Below are 19,991 nucleotides of genomic sequence, written 5' to 3'. Positions count from 1 at the left end.
CGAATATATCTTGGCAAGAATGTTGTTTAATGTTATACCTCTATAGTTTTTAGCTGAATTTGGGTCACCCCCTTTAAATATAGGTACAATGTAACCTAGTTCCCAGCTTTCTGGATACTCGGCATTGTTGAACAGTTTGTTATAAAGTGTGTAGAGGTACGGGGATATGATATCAAATGCGTTTTTTATAAGTTCTGCTGATATTTCATCTGGTCCACAAGCTTTGTTGTTTTGTTGTTTAAACACTGCTTGATGTATTTCATTTAAGGTTATTTCGCAGTCTAAATCTGCATCGTTAATTGATGTATTCTCTGCATTTTCGTTATTAAAATTTTCATTTGTGGGTTGCGTTTCCCCTAATAGATTATTGAAATGTTCAAATAGGTCCGTTATCTGTAGATTGTTTTTCTTTTTCTTTTTATTTGTGTAGCTTTGTTTAACTGTCTTCCAGAATTTTCTTGGCTGGGATTTAGCAATATTTTCGAGTTTTTTGCCTTGGTTGATTTTATAATAATATTTGGCTCTATTTCTAATTTTATTATACATAGTTCTCCGTTGTGAAAAATGAATTCTGTTTTCGTCTGATTTACAGCGGTTGAATACATTTCGTGCATTATTGAATTCGCGTTTCGATTCATGACACTCTATGTTAAACCATGGTGGTTTTTGCTGTGTACTGCGATTATGCGAATTCAGATTACCCCCTTTAAACGATTTACTAAAAACTCGCGTTGCTTGCTCATGCATGAAGTTCGTGAGCAGATTTACCTGATCGACAGTACCCATGCTATTTAAATCACGAAGTTTATGTAAATTTGCATTTAATGATTCTCGATAGACGTGAATTAAATCTTGGTTAAATATTAATTTCGTTTCCGTTACAGCTTTCACATTATTATCTTGAACATTATCTAATATCTGATTTTTTAATTTTAATGACAAATATAATGCAGCATGATCTGAAAGGTTATTCCAATTTAGTACTTTAAAGTCATTGAGAATATGAGTATGTTCTATATTAATAAGTAAGTAGTCTGTGACGCTGAGAACTCGTGTTGATAAGAAAGTATATTGTCCCGTTTTATCGTTTTTAAATCGTCCGTTCGCTATAATGTGACCTGTAGATTTGCATAGTGAAATCAATTTTTGTCCGTAGTTATCTATAATGCGATCAGCGTTAAGGCGAACGTTTAGATTGTCAACATTTTTGTTATCCTGCACGTGGTCTCCCGTCACATTTAAGTATATATCATTGCTAATAATATCTGATAAATTTCCAGTCCTAGCATTGAAATCACCAACAATACATGTGGCCCCAAGTGGCCCATAATGTTCTATACCTTTTTCGATTTCCTCGAAAAAATCGAAGTCATGGCCTATTAACACTTTCGAGGTAACTGGTGGAATATAACATTAACAAATGAATACATCTTGGTCGGTAGTTAATATTTCACTGCTTATCTTTATCCATATTATGCCATTTTTATTGTGTTCAATAACTGATATTTTATTATTTAGTTTTTTTTAATGAAAATAAACGCTAAGGCCGCCGCTATAACGACCTTTCTTTGTTTCGTGACTTTTGTTTCCGAAAAGATGGAAAGAGATGTATTCATTTATTTCAAGGTTAACATAGATTTGAGTGTGTCCATGTTTCAGACAGTAAAATCAAGTCATGTTCTGCAATAAAGTTTAAAAAATCTTCATCATAGATTTTTCGTACTAGTCCATTCACGTTCCAAACGAGAGTTCTTAGTTCCTCCTTTTGGTCCTAGCATGTAACTTCACGGAATTGGTCGCTGCTGTTGTTGCGTACCATGTTGCGTACCATATATGCTTATTTGATAATCTCGGTTGTGTGTATATATGTGGAGATTTTAACAGTAGCGTTGGTGATAAGAAGGATTATATTGTTTGTGACAAATTTAATAGCTGTATTGATAGCAACGATTATACTTCAGTTTGTATCCCTGACAGGGCCTCTTCAGATAAATCACTCAACAGTCACGGGATAAAATTGCTCGATATGTGTAAAGGCTCGTCTTTTCGTATTGTAAATGGTCACATCGGTAATAGTGATCAGTACACATTTTTGTCAAATAACGGCTGTCCAGTGATCGATTATCTTTTAACAAAAGAAAGTTACTTTTCACATATACAACAATTTTATATACAAAGTTTTAATGAATGGAGGGACCATGCTCCGCTATGCTTTTCATTGTTATGAACAGAACAGAACAGAACAGACATTTTATTTAGACTTATACATAAGTACATCGTCTTAATACAAACAATATAAAATAAATATGTCACGTTTTCATTTCATTTAAGTTGAAAACAAATATATATATAAAACACACAAAAAATACAAATGAAGAAAAAGCATAGAGTAAATTTTCTAAACATATAATGACAGAAAGATTTGTAGGTGATACCGGTTAGACTCTATATGGTATTATTGATACATGAATTGCGAATTACAAATCCTTCTTTTATATATTTACACAACTTGACAAGTTCGTTTTTATCGGATGAAGTCAGTAATTGGTGATACTTAAACACAGATGGATTAACATATAAATACCTTTTAAGGTATTTTTGTCGTAAAACACTAAAACATGGACAAATACAAACAAAGTGAAACTCATCTTCAATATCTCTACTATTGCAACAAACACAGTATCTTTCGTTGCGAGGAATATTATTACGCCCATATCTCCCAGTTTGGATTCTCAGTGAGTGAACAGAAATTCTTAACTTAACAAATTGGGTACGCAAACTCCTTGGTAACAAATCCAAGTAAGATTCGTATACAATTGTAGGTTTAAAAACTCTGTACATGTCTAATACAGTACTGTTACTTAATGTACCAAACCATTCCTGTTTAAATGTATCCATAAGTCTATTTCTAAACTGACATATAAAAGAATTAACACACACAGAGCTAGGGTTATTAAAAACATATCCATAACCATAATCGTTTAACAACTGTTTAATATGTGAGACCCAATTGATGTTTCCTTTATGACACTCTACAACATTCATATTATACACAGTTTGGAGAATAATATTATCACTCAATCTAATTTTAAACCAATATTTTAACATTCTTATAAAACGATTTATGTTAAGTGGGTATCTACCCAACTCTCCATAAACACATGCGTTACAACTGTTGAGTCTTACTTGTAGCATTCGTTTACAGAACTTTAAATGGATACGTTCTATTTCTTTAGACTTTGTAAAACCCCATATTTCGGAGGCATAGTTAAGAATAGAACCAACAAATGCATCAAATAACTGGCAAAGTGTTTTAGGTTTTTGATCATACATTTTACACTTGTATAGCAAAGTATTCATAGCCTTAAGGGCTTTACCTACTAAATGTTCTTGGTTGAATGTGAAACTACCTGTATAATGTATAACAGTACCTAAATAATTAAAGTTATCAACTGTTTCGATGATTTGGCCATCGTATGTCCATGCCTCATTTTGGCGTAGGCGGCCCCTCTTACGGAAAACCATAATTTTAGTTTTTGAAGTGTTTACTTTAAGGCCCCAAGTATTACAATACACAAGCAGATTATCCAAATGGTTTTGTACTTCTTCTGGATTTTTACCCAATATGGCCATATCATCGGCGAAAAGGAGTAATATAAGTAAAACATCGTCAATGGTTAATCCAGACTCTATATTATGTTGTAAAAACATCTCTAAGTCCTCTACAAACAGAGAAAATAGCAAAGGGGACATAACTTCCCCTTGACGTAGACCAACTGAGTAACGGAAGTAGTCAGAATAAGTAGAACATGACTTAACACACGATTTAACATTTTCATACATGTCTTTAACAATTTGCAATATTTTACCTCTAATGCCAGTTTTATACAATTTTAGCCACAATGCATTTCTATATATACTATCAAAACATTTCATCATGTCTACATATATTACATAGAGCCTTTTATTGTCATTAATATATTTTTGTACAAAAGACATTAATATGTATATAGCATCGATTGTTGAATAACCCTTACAAAATCCGAACTGTGCATCCGAAATACTATTATTATTCTCACAAAAACATTCGATGCGCTTATTAATTATTGTAGTAAATAGTTTTGAGAAACAGCTCACAAGTGTAATTCCTCTGTAATTATTAATATCGTTTACAGAGCCCTTTTTGTGTAATGGGATTATAATTCCATGTGTCCATTTTTCAGGGAAAAAACCAGATTGTAGTATACAATTAAAAATATCACATAAATGGTTACACAATATATCGCTACATTCTATAAAATATTCGTTTAATATAAAATCAACACCCGCTGACTTATTTCTCTTTAGTTTTTTAATTGCACATATAACTTCATCAACACTAATAGGCTGGTCTAACTCTGGAAACACAACATTATCTTCGCTAAAATTATAGCTGGAACAAAAATGCTCTGCCTCGGTATTATTGCAATTAAAAGTACTGTTGCTAAGGTTTTCAAAAAATAATTTAAAATCTTCCAATGAAATGTTATGGCTGGTTAGTTTATTCTTTGATTTGAAAAATGTCCAAAAATCGCGAGTTTTTTTTTCTTTAAGTTTTCAATATCAGACATTTTTGTACGGTATGCACATCCCTTCTTTTTCCGTATTAAATTTTTATAAAGTTATGCAATAACATATTTCATAGCGAAGAAAGCCAATCAGGTATAAAATATAAATGGAATGACTCCCTGCGGGATCAATTTCGATCAGGGATTATTCGAAGCTTACCAACTTTTAATGATTTAATACCAATTGTCCTGACAGGGACTCAATTAATGTTTTGATTGACCAGTTTTCAAATACTATTCGCGATGTTGCAAATCCATTGTTTGCCAAAGAATGTTTTTATACACATGATGTTTATTTTGAGGGTTACAATAGGAAAGATAAAGACTGGTTTGACCATGATTGTATTGTTGCGCGTAATATGTATTTAGAAGCACTTAGATTGTTTAATATCGTACAAACAGGTCTATTCTGTGTGATGCAAAAACTAATTACAAAAATATTGTTAAGAAGAAAAAGCAAGCTGATTATAATAAACGTATGTCAGATTTAGCAAATTTACGCAAAAGTAGGCCAAGAGACTTTTGGAAACATTTTAAATCTAAATCGGCAAAAACATCTTCCAATATTTCTCTAAATGAGTTTAAAGATATTTTGAAAATTTAAGCACAGACATTTCGACTGATTTAATTGTGTATTGAACTAAGGATATTATCCTGAAAAATGGACCGAGGGAATAATTGTCCCTCTGCACAAGAAAGGTTCAAAAGAAGATGTAAATAACTATAGAGGGATAACTTTAGTTTGCTATTTGTCTAAGCTCTTTACAACCGTTTTAAACAATCGCATTGAAAACATTTGTTATGAAAATAATACTATTTCGGACGCCCAATTCGGATTTCGGAAAGGGCGTCTACGACAGACGCAATATTTATTCTTCATTCTCTTGTTCAAAACTATTTATTTGAAAATAAGAGATTATATGTTATTTGTGTGGATAGGATGAAATGTTTTATACTATATATAGGAATGCATTATGGTTAAACATGTATAAATGTGGCATACAGGGTAAAATTCTTAGAATTGTTCGAGACATGTATCAAAAAGTTAAATCTTGTGTTAAGTCATTGTCTTCATATTCTGACTATTTTTCTTACGCAGTGGGGCTCCGACAGGGCGGAGTTATGTCACCCGTATTATTTTCTTTGTTTGTAGAAGATCTTGAGTTGTTTTTACAAAATGATTTACAATTCGGATTGAATATTGACGACATTGTATTGATTTTACTGTTATTTGCTGATGATATGGCTATTGTAAGTTAATCGCCCGATGAAATTCAAAACCATTTAGATAATCTATATTATTATTGTAATTTATGGGGATTGAAAGTAAATACAGAGAAAACAAACAAAAAACAGTATTTCGGAAAAGAGGTGGATTATTGCCAAATGAAAAGTGGACCTACAATGGTCATGACATTGAAGTTGTGAATGATTTTAACTATCTTGGGGTTGTTTTTAATTATACTGGGAGTTTCACATTGAATCAGGAACACCTAACGGGTAAAGCATTAAAGGCAATGAATATTTTATTGTCTAAATGTAATGACTACGATTTAAAGCCGAAGATACTTTGTCAATTATTTGACGCATTTGTTTGTTCCATTTTAAATTATGCTTCGGAAGTCTGGGGCTATATTAAATCTAAGGAAATTGAGAGAATCCATTTGAAATTTCGCAAACGATTATTAAAGGTAAAACTTAACACATGTAATGCATGTGTTTATGGTGAGCTGGGTAAATATCCCATGTAAATACATAGATATGTCCGTGTCATTAAATATTGGTTTAAGATATGTAGATCTGAAAATATCATTATTGAAACCATATATAACTTGGCCGTCTCAGATTATCATAAAGGCTGTCATAATTGGATATTTAATGTAAAAAAATGTTTGATGACTGTGGTTTAAGTTATGCATTTGGTGATATAAATACTATAAATATTGAGGTTAACTCATTTGTAGAGGAATTAAAAGTCAGAGTTTATGATAACTTTACACAGGACTGGTATAGAACCTTAAATAACAGTTCGATGTTTGATGTTTATCGAAATTTTAAATTCAATTTTGAATATGAGTCCTTCTTAGACATTCTACCAAGAAGTTTGAGATACTTTTTCACCAGATTAAGATTGTCAGCCCATCCACTACATATTCAAACCGTTCGTTATACAAGAGACGTTGCTAGCAATCAGCGTTACTGCTTGTGTTGCAATTCGACTGATATTGAAGATTAATTTCATTTTATTTGCATTTGCCCGGCGTTTAGAAACATTAGAAAAAATACATAAAAACATGTTATTACAAAAGGCCATTTATGTATAAATATTTAAGTTTACTGCAATCGAATAATTAAATAGAACTCATAAAAATATGTCTTTTTGTTAAAGAATAACTTAAAGTTCGAACATCTATTATTAACGCAATGATGCTTTAAATGTTCATCCTCTTTTCACTTTTCATTTTTTCTTTTTTTTCTATCTTTGTTGTTTTTATATTTAATTTACTTTGTAAGCTTAGTAAATAATTTGTAAATATGTGCAAAACTTTGTACCTATCACAATTGACATTGTACTGTTTTCATAATGTGTTGTTGACGATGTACATTGTACAAGTCAAAATAAACTGTCGGTCTGTCTGTCAATGTAGTCGTGTTATACTGAAAAAATGATCATAAATATTTTGGATCTATGCAAATGTTCGCAGCGAATGCAAACTAATGTCAAACACGCAAAGTATTGTGCATTTTGAATGCAATAACAATGTCGATACACACGCTTTAGTTGGAAATACTTTCTGGGCCAACTTCCGATTGTCTGAATAAAACGACCCAATAAAATCAGCTACCGCATATATGAATGAACTTATTGCAATTATGTGAATTATTGGTATCAAAAACATGTATGCAACTTTGACGCACCGTTGGAACAATTATTTGGAATACAAATACTAATTGTTCGGATATATTCTCTTGTCCAGACGTAATTTGTTTAACATTCTCATTAAGCCTGTTCTTTAAATATAATACAATATTTTTTAACATTTTTTATTTGGATACAATTTATTCTTATTTCAGGTATCTGACGCTAATGTTATTTAAGCATGCATTATATTTTCATGTGACATACGCTTTTAACGGAGAATAATTATTAATTCCATTTATTAGAATCAAATCGAGAATCATGAAATCGATGACTAAATTGTTTGACTTTTTGCAGCAATGTTTGTTGATGTATTCACATAAACGACTTATCGTGTATTTTTCAATTTTTTAAGTTTCAATGCAATACGCTGTTATTTATTTTTTTCATCATCGTTAAATACAATGGAAAACAAGTTTGTCATATCGTTAGATATATTTTCACACGAATTGAATTCCGGAAGGAACAAACGTAAATTACCAAAATATATTAATCAAACAAAAAACAACAATAAATCGAGCATAATTATCAATGTTTAATATTTTAAACCTGATTGGCATAACTGCTTATTTGTGCATGGTATTTTATTAATATGGCTGCCTTTCCTTCATATCTCTTAAATCAGAAAAAACCTGTCTATTTTCAAAGCTTAACATGCGTTTTCCGCCAATTAAATATTAAGTGCCCCATTCAGTTTTGAATTAATAAAGAATGTTGAATACTTTTCAATAAAAGACTATTTTTAACAACTCAACCCTAACAATCGCAATGGCAAATCGGAAAGTTTATCAAATAATTAATATTAATATAATACCGTTGCCACATTATTATGTACGCAATATACGAGTTTTTTTATTCAACGAACCATCGGTAGTTTGTCCAAGATTTAGCAAATCGATACAATAAATAATACAAATTTACATTTTAATAAAAATGAATTTCATAAGGTATGTTTTGAATTAATTGTTTTCATGTTGTGTCTAGTTTCTCAAACGAATAACATGTAAATCACAGGAATGAGGTTTTCATGGAGGAAGTCCCTTCTTGTAGATGATAAAACAGCGCAGTGTTGGTGGGTGTCTAATAAACATTCACATCAATGAGCCGTATTATACACACATACATCATCGTTTGCGAAGTCTAGTCAGGACCTACCTTGTCCGTTAATGAGAGCACGAAATCTTTCGTGATTTATAAGCAGACAAGTTAGTTCTTGGCCAGACTGTGGCTAAAATAATGAGTTAGAACATTAGTTAACACTTTGACAACTCAAATATTGATAAACAAAATAAAAGATTTGAAAATTGTTAACAGATTTGCAAGTTGTCTGGAACATATAGCATCACATGATGTTAACAATAATTCATAAACGCCGATCAAAATCACTTCTCCATATTATGCAGTATATATAACGTAGGAACTAATGTACGGGTTGTCAAAATAACGTAGAAATCGCTGTGCGCGATGTAAAAAAACACACACAGGAACCAATGTACGCTTGCGAAAAAAAACGTAGCCAACACTTTCCGTAGAATTGTTTTTCGAATAACGTATAGTAGTTCATCTAATCTCCTCATGAAAAACACTCTTTTTTAACAACTATTGTGAAAACATATAAACTAATTTAACTTGTTAATAAACAAGGATATGTTTATTAAAAAAATAACTTGGAGGACATGTCTTATATTTTAAAGGCTTCTAAGAAATCAAAGATGTTCTGCTTTCAGGTGGCAAAATATAACCAATGAAACATAAAAACTGTACATGAAGTTTAGATAGTCTGTAATATTGTTGACCATTTTCAACGTGTTTGAAAATTGTCATACTGTACTGTGTCTGTCAAGTTTCTAGAACACATCAGATCCGATCACGACTATCACTGTATGAAAATTGGTGCAATTTAATTGATTGTATCGTTCTTCAAAAGGTAAGTCAATTGCCAAAATAAGATATGTTTGCCCGTCTTCTAAAGATTTTATTTATCTAGTGACCCATGTGTGACATCGGCCAGAACAATGTAACGTGTCCGATTGTGGTCACGTACACCGAAATCTTCGGTGCGAGACTCGTTTAATGAATATGAATATGTGATGGCATTAATACAGTTTTATTCAACAGTTGCTATTAAATAAATCATGTTCAAACCAATAAACACGACCATGTATCTGCGGAGCCACCTCTTTTGAATGAGAATCGATAAACGTGTCGATGATACTTCCGAGGTTGAGCTAAGGACGGGAAGTTTTTGAAAGGTCGACCGAATATAGAAAGTGAGTCGGTTGTATGTGTTGTTGTTTTTTACAATAATTCGCCTTGATTAAAAAATGGATATCTTAGGGCATATTTCATTTTTTAATCTCAATTATAAGTCATCTATAACCTTAAAATCCAGTTGTGGCTTGGCGGAGGGGCCCATGTGCTCCACTGTGTGTTTGTGTTAAATAAACGACTCTGTTAGACTTGCAAATTCTCGATTGCATAAAAACATAATGATTAAAGTAACACAAGTAATCAAAATCAACGAATATTTCGCAAAAAATGTTTCGTAAATTAAAGTAGACCCATACAATTTCCTTATAGAATTGGCCAAAATTTCAACGCTATAATGTGGTATGTTAACAAGATATCCGACCATTTACGAGCGAGCGCGAGCCTGGCTTCGGGTAGTTCCGAAAGAAGGACGTATTCATAAGAACTATGTCGTGCTTGCGAAGAATCTGCCCGAGGTCAGCCTCGCGTTCGCTCGTAAATGTTCAAAATTCCTGAACATGTTTAATAAAATATGGTATGATATGACAACTCGTGCCAGATCCTATATATCCTTATTATGTTTGAAGATGATCAGCGCAGCCCTATGGCTGCTGGTGTGTGTGGCGCTCGCCCCGGGGGGTCGGGCCAATTCTGCCTCACCAGTGAGGGACGTCGTTGCCCATGCGGTGAAGATAAGCCATTTTCGTACAAAGAGTGGTGAGTGATATGTTTTGTTCGTACTATAGACCAAAGCGACATACTATTATTGTGTACGAATATAGAAACGATGTTTGCTTTATTTGCGTTAAGCTGGTTCTCCGCATCGAAGTTAGAAAAAAATGAGGCGCGTTCTGAGAAAACTGGGCATAATGCATTTGCGTAAAGTGTCGTCCCAGATTAGCCTGCGGAATACGCACATGCTAATTAGGGACGACACTTTCCGCTAATATGACATTTCTCGTTTAAATGAAGCATCTTCTTAGCAAAAATTCAATTTAGGCGGAAAGTGTCGTCCCTGTTTAGCCTGTGCGGACTGCATATTCTAATCTGGGACGACACTTTACGCACATGCTTTATGCACAGTTTTCTCAAATGTGTGACAGGCGTTAGGTTATTTGAATTTTCCGACAACTTTGAATTTGCCTTCTTAGCAAACACAGGTTTAAAATGTAAGCGCAAATTGCTTGCATGCATTTAATGCTCTTAGGTTGTTCTTTTGCAGAAAGTTTTTGAGTTTATTGAAATATTATGGCGAGGAGTTGATTTAAACTGCATTTCAATGTAACAATTACTAAATGTATGATAGCAATAACTAAAACTTGTCATTAGCACATTGTGGGTTTTGTGGTGCAATCTTACATCGTTCAATTTGGGTATGTTTAATTGTGCATGTCAGCCATTAAAGTTTGAAGAAAGATCAGCATGAAACCAACTTAGTTTTAAGGCTTAAAACAAACAACGTCATTAGCAAGTAGCACATGTATACCACTTCTTTATTAAATAACGCGTACCACTTCTTTAGTGAATCAAGTGCACCACTTCTTTAGTGAATCAAGTGTACAACTTCTTTAGTGAATCAACTGTACCACTTCTTTAGTTAATCACGTGTATCACTTCTTTAGTGAATCAAGAGTACCACGTCTTTAGTGAATCAAGTGTACCACTTCTTAAGTAAATCACTTGAACCGTTTTATAGTGAACCACGTGTAAGACTTCTTGAGTGAATAAAGTGTACCACTTTTTTAGTGAATTAAGTGTTCTACTTCTGTAGTGAATCAAGTACTTTGCAATCTATTCTTTCAACTTATTTATATCATTAAAAATAACTCAAGTCTACCGTCATGCCACCAAATGTGTACACAAAATTAATAATGCATTATAAGCGTCATGAACCAATTAGATACATGCTAAAGGATAAATCATTTACATTATGTAAATAGTTTGCTACATTTAAGAAAATGCATTACACAGTAAGATACATCAAAGATATATCTCCAGTTTTAATGAAATAATGTCTTAAGCGGAAATAAATATTTTTTCTCCAGGCGGCACCACTAGCAATTTCGGATGCCCGCTACGAAACGTTCACCAACGACAGCGCCCCACCGACGCCGCCGCCGACAGGTCGATGACAACCATGATGACCGCCGCGCGCATTCTCCGGGAAGAGTACGATGCTCTGGCCTGACCGCTTGGGCTTTATAATAACTAAAATACCAACATATACAAAAAATACCTCAATGCATATAAAGTGGAATCATTTCTAATGAAACAAAAAAGATGTTGGCTTCATAACAAAATTATTCGTTTATAAAAATAACCATAATTCTGTTAATGTTGAAAATCGCTTGAACGATAATTTTGAAAAAAAGTCAATATTATCGTTAACATTAAAAAACGTTTCGATTACCGCTCATGTGATGTGTAGTGATTGGTATTTATGGTGCAATAAATTGATATAATATATTTTTATTCGAAATTTTGTTTGTTGTATGTTTGCATTGTGTTTATTTTTCTCGCGACCTTATAGGGGCTTCAGTTTAGAAGATCTTCAAAGTGAGGCTGTGGTGTCGGAGTTCTCTCGCCTTCTCACCGACCTTCCTGGATGTCCTAACACGACGGTCATGTGCAACGCCGACGACAGATTTCGGTCCATTAATGGCACGTGCAACAATCTGAACAACCCCACTTGGGGAATGGCGGGAGCGGCCCAGCGGCGTCTACTTCCGGCAGCATATGGTGAGGAAAAGATTAACACCCTTATACCACGTCGTTGCATGATTTATCTCCATTGGTAATGGTATGAACAGCCTTGGTGCTTTTAATCACCCCAAATCTAGATGTATAACATTGTTAAGTATGTAAAAAGCCGTTACTGTGTCCAAATAAATACTATTCATTTCCAAATCGTTGTTTTACTACGATTGAAATACTCCCGTTCTTTTACCCGCTTTTGCTGTTTACCTAATGCCGTAACAATATATTCAGGTGAATAACTAATACCAATTAACACCCCCCCCCCCACCTCCGATCCCTACCGCCCCCCCCCCCCGTCCGCAAAATTGCCAAACATCAATAACCAGCAACAAAAATATAACATTCACTTGTTCGTTTATTATGCGACTGTAAGATGACGGGTTGAACCTCCCCCGGTCGCTGGGTATTGATGGAAAGCCTCTTCCGTTCGCGCGAAAGGTCAGCAACGCAGTCCACAGGGGTTCGCAGCAGCTAAAGTCGCCGAAATTGACCTTACAAGCCTTTCAGTTTGGTCAATTCCTAGACCACGACTTGATAATAACCCCGCTGAGCAATGGTAAGTTTTTTCGTATCGATGATTACTTACCCTCGATCGGTGTTTGTATTGTAAAACACGTTGAAGGCTAACTTGTGAGTTATGAGTATCACCTCAATAAGAAAGAGTAGTCGCCTCAATGAGGAAGAATAGTCACCTCAATGAGGAAGAGTAGTCAACTCAATGAGGAAGGGTAGGGTATACTAAATACTATATGATCATCTCAATGAGGAAGAGTATGGTATACTAAATACTATATGATCACCTCAATGAGGAAGAGTAGGGTATACTAAATACTATATGATCATCTCAATGAGGAAGGGTAGGGTATACTAAATACTATATGATCATCTCAATGAGGAAGAGTAGGGTATACTAAATACTATATGATCATCTCAATGAGGAAGAGTAGGGTATACTAAATACTATATGATCACCTCAATGAGGAAGAGTAGGGTATACTTAATACTATATGATCACCTCAACGAGGAAGAGTAGGGTATACTAAATACTATATGATCACCTCAATGAGGAAGAGTAGGGTATACTAAATTCTCCGTAAACAAACATTTGTCATACGAAGTGCTTTTCACAATTGGACAAATGCCAGACAATAATGCATTCATTGTCGTTATGGTTTCGACATTTTCCATGTGCAATTTCTATTGCCGTACGTTAATATAACTTAAAGGGTAAGTTTTTTTCCCGTTTAGCTAACTATTTCTGTAGCATGATTGTTTAAATGTCTTCATTCAAGGATTGAACCCAAAGATATATGTCACTCTCTTGATAATCTCTTGTTTGCCTTAAACATATACCAATACATATCGCTTCCATATTGTTTCAGCCGTGGATGATTGCTGCGCAAATAACGACGAGTAAGTATAATCACGTTATTTAATCGACATGCATGCACGCCCTTCTGCTTAGGTCATTGCTATGTCGTTGTGTAAATGATAAACGCATACTTTGAAATTTTTTGGTTTTGTTTGCTTTTTGTAGCTCTATAGTTTGTAGTACATTATTAAATCGCTCACGCTCAGTTGTATGATGATATATATCCTCACATTATAACCATGATAACGACTATCGTAAAATCGCGTAATTATTATACTCCAGCACAAGATAAAATCAAGAAATAGTACCGTGAACGTTCATCGGTTTATAAATTCATCGACATAATGTGCAGTGTAGAAAAACAATACCATGATTTCAATGTTTTCGCCCTTTGTCAATGTTATTGACTGTGTTCTCTCCGTGGTTTTGCAACTATTGACTCACCAAATATGCGATTCGCACCTTATGTGATAGTCGATGCTTTAAAACATTTTCCCTCTAATCACGTCGTTAAGTTAATCTACGTACTGCTATGCTGAATCAGCTCATTTACCATTATAAGTGTTAATAGTGACGTCATTAACTTACATCTACCCTGAATTAATCATAGATGTTAGCAAAAATGTCATTTACATATTTTTAAGACAAATCACTTGATGTAGTCTTGCCCTCTTCCAAATAAGCTAAACGACATATATCTTGTTAACATTTGCGATGTTTTTATATTAAGTGTAGTTGCTTAATCAAACACTTTACTGAACTAACCCCAAATGTTAACCAAGATTTAAGTTTAACTACAATGTTAGACTAAACACTGAAAGAGATATAAGTAATATAATGATCACATCTTGCTTTGTAGATGAATAATTAAGAGATGCAATTTGTATCATTAAGATACAGCGAAATAATTGGAAAGAAAAACACAACCAATTAAATTCTTATATGCAAGTTGTTCGACAGACTTCTAGCACAATTATCTCAGTATCCATTACATAAATGAGTTGCAACCAATTTTGTCGGATACATATCACAACATACTTGTATAGTTAATATTTTATAACCTTAGAGTGCCAATAGTAAGTACAGCAGGTATCACCGTTTGGCTTCAAGAAACTTCCGTTCCATTAAACTACAAATAAGTATTTCAACCTTTTTATGCCCCAGGTAGGGTGGCATATAGCAGTTGATCTGTCCGTCAGTCTGTCCGTCCGTCCGAAAACTTTTACATTAGCCATAACTTTGCAATATTGAAGATAACAACTTGATATGTGGCATGCATGTGTATCCCATGAAGCTGCACATTTTGAGTGGTGAAAGGTAAAGGTCAAGGTCATCCTTCAAGGTCAAAAGTAAAAAAATACAATCCAATGGAAGTAATAAGTTTTAAAAGGGAGATAATTACTAAACCTGCCAAATGATATATTGAAATTTTCTTTCAAAGCGGCGCAATATTGGGAATTGTGTTTCTGACAAACACATCTCTGTGCGGTTTCGGGGATTGTGCTGCATTGGTCGCGAGCACAATTTTATATCAATATATGTTTGTAGAGTGTGAAATGCTGCGTTTTTTACATGCTTATTGCGCTTAGCGTCTGTGCGGTGTTCATGGACCGATAATTTCCTGTTGCTTGCAAGGAACCTCACTTAAGATTCCCAAGGTTAAGGATAACTATACTTATTGCTACTTCTGGCTTTAAAGAGTTAGCATTTTCCTTGTCACGTAATTACACATTGTTCCTTGATAATACACAGTAACAACTCAAGTTCATTTTTGTTTTCATCGAGATTTATTTCTGTTAAATAATTTCTAACACAACGCTTCTAATGTTCATGAAGTACAATTTTACAGCGCGGCGGCCTATTGGCCGCCACGTCTAGAAGACGTGACAAATCTCTAACCGCCGACTCCCCGAATGGCTCGAATGGGCTCCAATGGTTCCAGGTCCGTTAAAATTACTCCGCTTTTATACCAATTTCGTTACGTATTCGCCTAATTCGTGACCCACGCCTGTCATCAAGTAATGGGCGTCAAACGTGTGCATACCGGACTTTTACGCCTCTGTACTCGAGGATCTCCCTTTAATTTGACATCTCCTATTTGTATTCACACCTGGAAAACGCATCGGAATGTCGCTTCTTCCCGCTTAATGTACCTACTAATTGTTTATATGCATTTTGCGAGTCCCGATTCTTATATTTTTACCAATCGGAATGTCGCTTCTTCCCGCTTAATGTACCTACTAATTGTTTATATGCATTTTGCGAGTCGCGATTTTTATATTTTTCTGTTCGTTACATATTACTGAAATATATATATATTATACTTTCATAAAATGAACTCATAATAATAAAATACATTGCATATACATTTTACTGAAATATACCCATTATAACCCGTAAAATGTACTGTGTAGCGTAATTACACATTGTTCCTTGATAATACACAGTAACAACTAAAGTTCATTTCTGTTTTCATCGAGATTTATTTCTGTTGAATATTTTCTAACACAACGCTTGCTAATGTTCATGAAATACAATTTTACAGCGCGGTGGCCTATTGGCCGCCACGTCAAGAAAACGTGACTACTCTACTCGATTGTCTCGAATGGGTCCCAATGGTTCCAGGTCCGTTAAAATTACTCCGCTTTTATACCAATTTCGTTACGTACTCGCCTAATTCGTGACCCACGCCTGTCATCAAGTAATGGGCGTCAAACGTGTGCATACCGGACTTTTACGCCTCTGTACTCGCGGATCTCCCTTTAATTTGACATCTCCAATTTGTATTCACACCTGGAAAAAGCATCGGAATGTCGCTTCTTCCCGCTTAATGTACCTACTAATTGTTTATATGCATTTTGCGAGTCACGATTCTTATATTTTTACCTATCGGAATGTCGCTTCCTCCCGCTTAATGTACCTACTAATTGTTTATATGCATTTTGCGAGTCGCGATTCTTATATTTTTCTGTTCGTTACATATTACTGAAATATATCTATTATCCTTTCATAAAATAAACTCATAATAATAAAATACATTGCATATACATTTTACTGAAATATACCCATTATAACCCGTTACATTACATCCTTTGAGATATCCATTTACACAAGTCGTGAGCTTAAGATTATGTTTTATTCAATGAAAGTTCATATACGCATAGCACTTTGTGTTCTTAAAAGCACGATATATATTTTAGTATAAACAACGTTATTTAAGGTAAAGAGCATTTGCCTGGCTTTCTTAGCACCAAAACAAAAAAAAATACATCTTTACAAAAAAAACAGGTTTTGAAATATATCTTGAAGTGCTATCGCCATTTATTGAACATGAAGCTGTACAAACATTAAAGCATATATAACGCGCTGCTTTTCAAGAGCAATATTCTCTGTTCAAAAATCCATGAAACTTTTCGTCATAAAACCTACCTTCAGTCTCGACAATTGCTTCAACATCAACTTTGCCGAAGATGACCCTTACTTGGCTCGGTTCAAGGCCGGATACTGCATGGAGGTCCCGAGGTCATCTGGGGTCAATTGCAAGTCACCAGGTAGTACAGATAATCCTTCGTCACATATATAACCTTTATCGTGTTCCAAATTATATGAATGATTGTACATTTTTTCTCATATGCAGTCGCATGCATCGTATTTGCGGAATTATTTGCAAAATTTAGTTGTTGAAGTACTCTCAGTAGCCGTTATTTTTGACACCGTCGTAATTGTAATTTTATTAATTATAGTCATCGTAGTCAATGTCGAAATTATTATGAGTCGTAGAAATCTTAAAAGTAGAATATGTCTTGTTTTATTTTCGAAGTTGTTTTAGTTGCAACAACATCATTGTCATAATAAGTAGCAGCAATAGCAACAGAGCAGCCGTTGTTGACAACCTCGCCATCGTACTATCCGTAGTCGTTGTATTTTCGTAGTCATTCAAGTTTTTCCGTCAATATGGGTCGTCACTTTATTTTGTATTTGTATTTTAGCTAACGCAACTGTATATCAGCGTCAGCAGATCAACGATATTACGTCATACATCGACGCTTCCAACGTCTACGGCTCTTCTGACGAGCAACTCTCGTCCTTGCGAGATGGGACTACACGTACGTATGACGTCATGAAAATATAACTGACTTCCGGTCGTTGGACCCCCGTTTATTCGTCGTTTAACATTCTTGTGTTAGAAAGTTTTAGGATTTAGGTGAATTAGTTAAGTTCATGGTTGAATTATATCATTCATTTTCATTAAATACCATACATAAATCGCTTAAAACTCAGGGATTCAAATCAAATGATATATATGTTATAACGCATTTCTCTAGCACTAACTTTATGTTAATACTTGTAAACAGAATAATTGTAGCGTTGTCATAAAAACAAATATTAGTTTGGTTTTCACGAATAACAACATATTTCCTCTAGAGCCTATATGAAATGTTCCGAGCATACAATTCGAAAAGTCTAAATAGTTGTATAGAGTTTATAAATGTATAATATATAGCATACTGCAAAGTATACGTACCTGGGTGCAGATTCACGTGACTTTGTGAGGTTCCCCCTTTTAACTTTAATGGATGTTAACACGACGATAAGAGGTGCTTTATTTCAAATAGCATTTTGTAGCAATATTTCTTAAGAATTTCAACTAGTGCATTAAACACAGTTTTTGACGGTGCTGCGAAGCAGCTCGTCTAAGTTATCATACCATGAAAAAATTCTTAATAGTGGCGACCTATGAAAAAGACCGAGCCAGTCCGATTGAGACAGCTCAATTTTTCTAATCGGCATACCTCGCTGATTATTATTGATAAAGGTAAAAATTAATAGAACAGCATATTCTGGGGAAACAGATTCAATAAGTGTATCAAAACGTTAATTTTAAATTGGTAACTTAACATCCATTTTATCTTTATGGAACAATGAAACAACTATATATTTTCTCTTTGGTGTTTAATATTTGTTCTCGATTTTGCAAATAAATTGCGAATGAAAACATGTGCAAATTGTAAACGCTGCACTGCTATGATCTATATTGATAAAACATTTATTTGCGTAGTTGTCTGTTCCGCTAGTGAAGTGGTCAGCACGTACGCTTTTTCACCTCTACGACACCGGTTCGATTCCCTCTCCCGGCGAAATGTTTTTTTTTGTTTGTTTTGTGGTCACCATACCGGACAGGTGAGGTTTTCGCCGGATAATCCTATCCCCCCGCTGCACAAGACCATATCAAAAATGAAAAAGTATTTCAGTAAAAAAATAAATAGCTGGAAATTGCAGCTATCATTCAAATTTCGTCCCAACTGTCGTCAGTCTATGCTTATTAGGTAGGAGTGCTGGACACACTCCGGGTCCCATCATTATGCAGCCTTAGGCGCGGAGGTAACTCATAACATTGGAAATACACAAATACACACTGGGTGCAGCCTAGGTGCGTATAGATTTAAAAAAGAAAACAAACTCACGTACGGGCACAATCATTTCAAATTTGCATATTTAATACGATATTCTAATAGAAATTACACAACCACCTAAGTGTACATACCATGTTTGATTATTCGTTCGTTTATTAGAGTTCAGCATATACATGTATAAGGTCATATCGTTTTGGTTAGTTAACTTATCTATATGTTCCTTGGCGAACTCGGGAAGTCAAGTGCTCTTACGATTGAGCTCACCTGGTCCGGCTATGTGTTCATACCTACTTTCAAGAATAATCATTAAAGTATTGCCAAACTTAATGAACAAACATGCCTATGCGTATTGAACTTGAATTAACAAACAATATTCAACAGCAAAAAAAACCCATATCTCCATGTCCATGGGCATGCGAAATCACGTCCGTACATATAACATTATTAAATTAAGAACGTAAACAACGAAATAATGGTAGGGTATGGTGTACATGTGTTATTAACGATCATGTCACGTTTTGTAAATATCTGCTGAAGCGTAATTTTAATTACCCACAAACATTTTATTGTAATAGAAAATTTTTACGAAAAGTGATACAGAAAAATACACGCCGATTATCTTTTAAAAGATATTTATTGTTAGATTTGATCGAGAATGTAACCCGTCTCCC

The 19,991-nt window shown here is 34.2% G+C and overlaps 1 protein-coding gene across 1 annotated transcript in view; it reads left to right on the top strand.

Annotated features, from left to right (window-relative positions):
• The window catches only part of LOC127848042 (lactoperoxidase-like), a 28,531-nt gene that overhangs the window by 2,596 nt on the left and 5,944 nt on the right, over positions 1-19,991 (top strand). Inside the window, exons 2-8 of the mRNA XM_052380328.1 lie at positions 10,365-10,494; positions 11,823-11,946; positions 12,308-12,516; positions 12,908-13,090; positions 13,917-13,947; positions 17,342-17,457; positions 17,896-18,012. Of these exons, the coding sequence (XP_052236288.1) occupies positions 10,365-10,494; positions 11,823-11,946; positions 12,308-12,516; positions 12,908-13,090; positions 13,917-13,947; positions 17,342-17,457; positions 17,896-18,012 (910 nt within the window). The remainder of the gene's footprint in view (positions 1-10,364; positions 10,495-11,822; positions 11,947-12,307; positions 12,517-12,907; positions 13,091-13,916; positions 13,948-17,341; positions 17,458-17,895; positions 18,013-19,991) is intronic.

This window comes from Dreissena polymorpha, chromosome 10 (genome assembly GCF_020536995.1).
Source record: "Dreissena polymorpha isolate Duluth1 chromosome 10, UMN_Dpol_1.0, whole genome shotgun sequence".
In the NCBI taxonomy this organism is placed as follows: domain Eukaryota; kingdom Metazoa; phylum Mollusca; class Bivalvia; order Myida; family Dreissenidae; genus Dreissena; species Dreissena polymorpha.
This window is presented reverse-complemented; position numbering and strand designations above follow the sequence as displayed.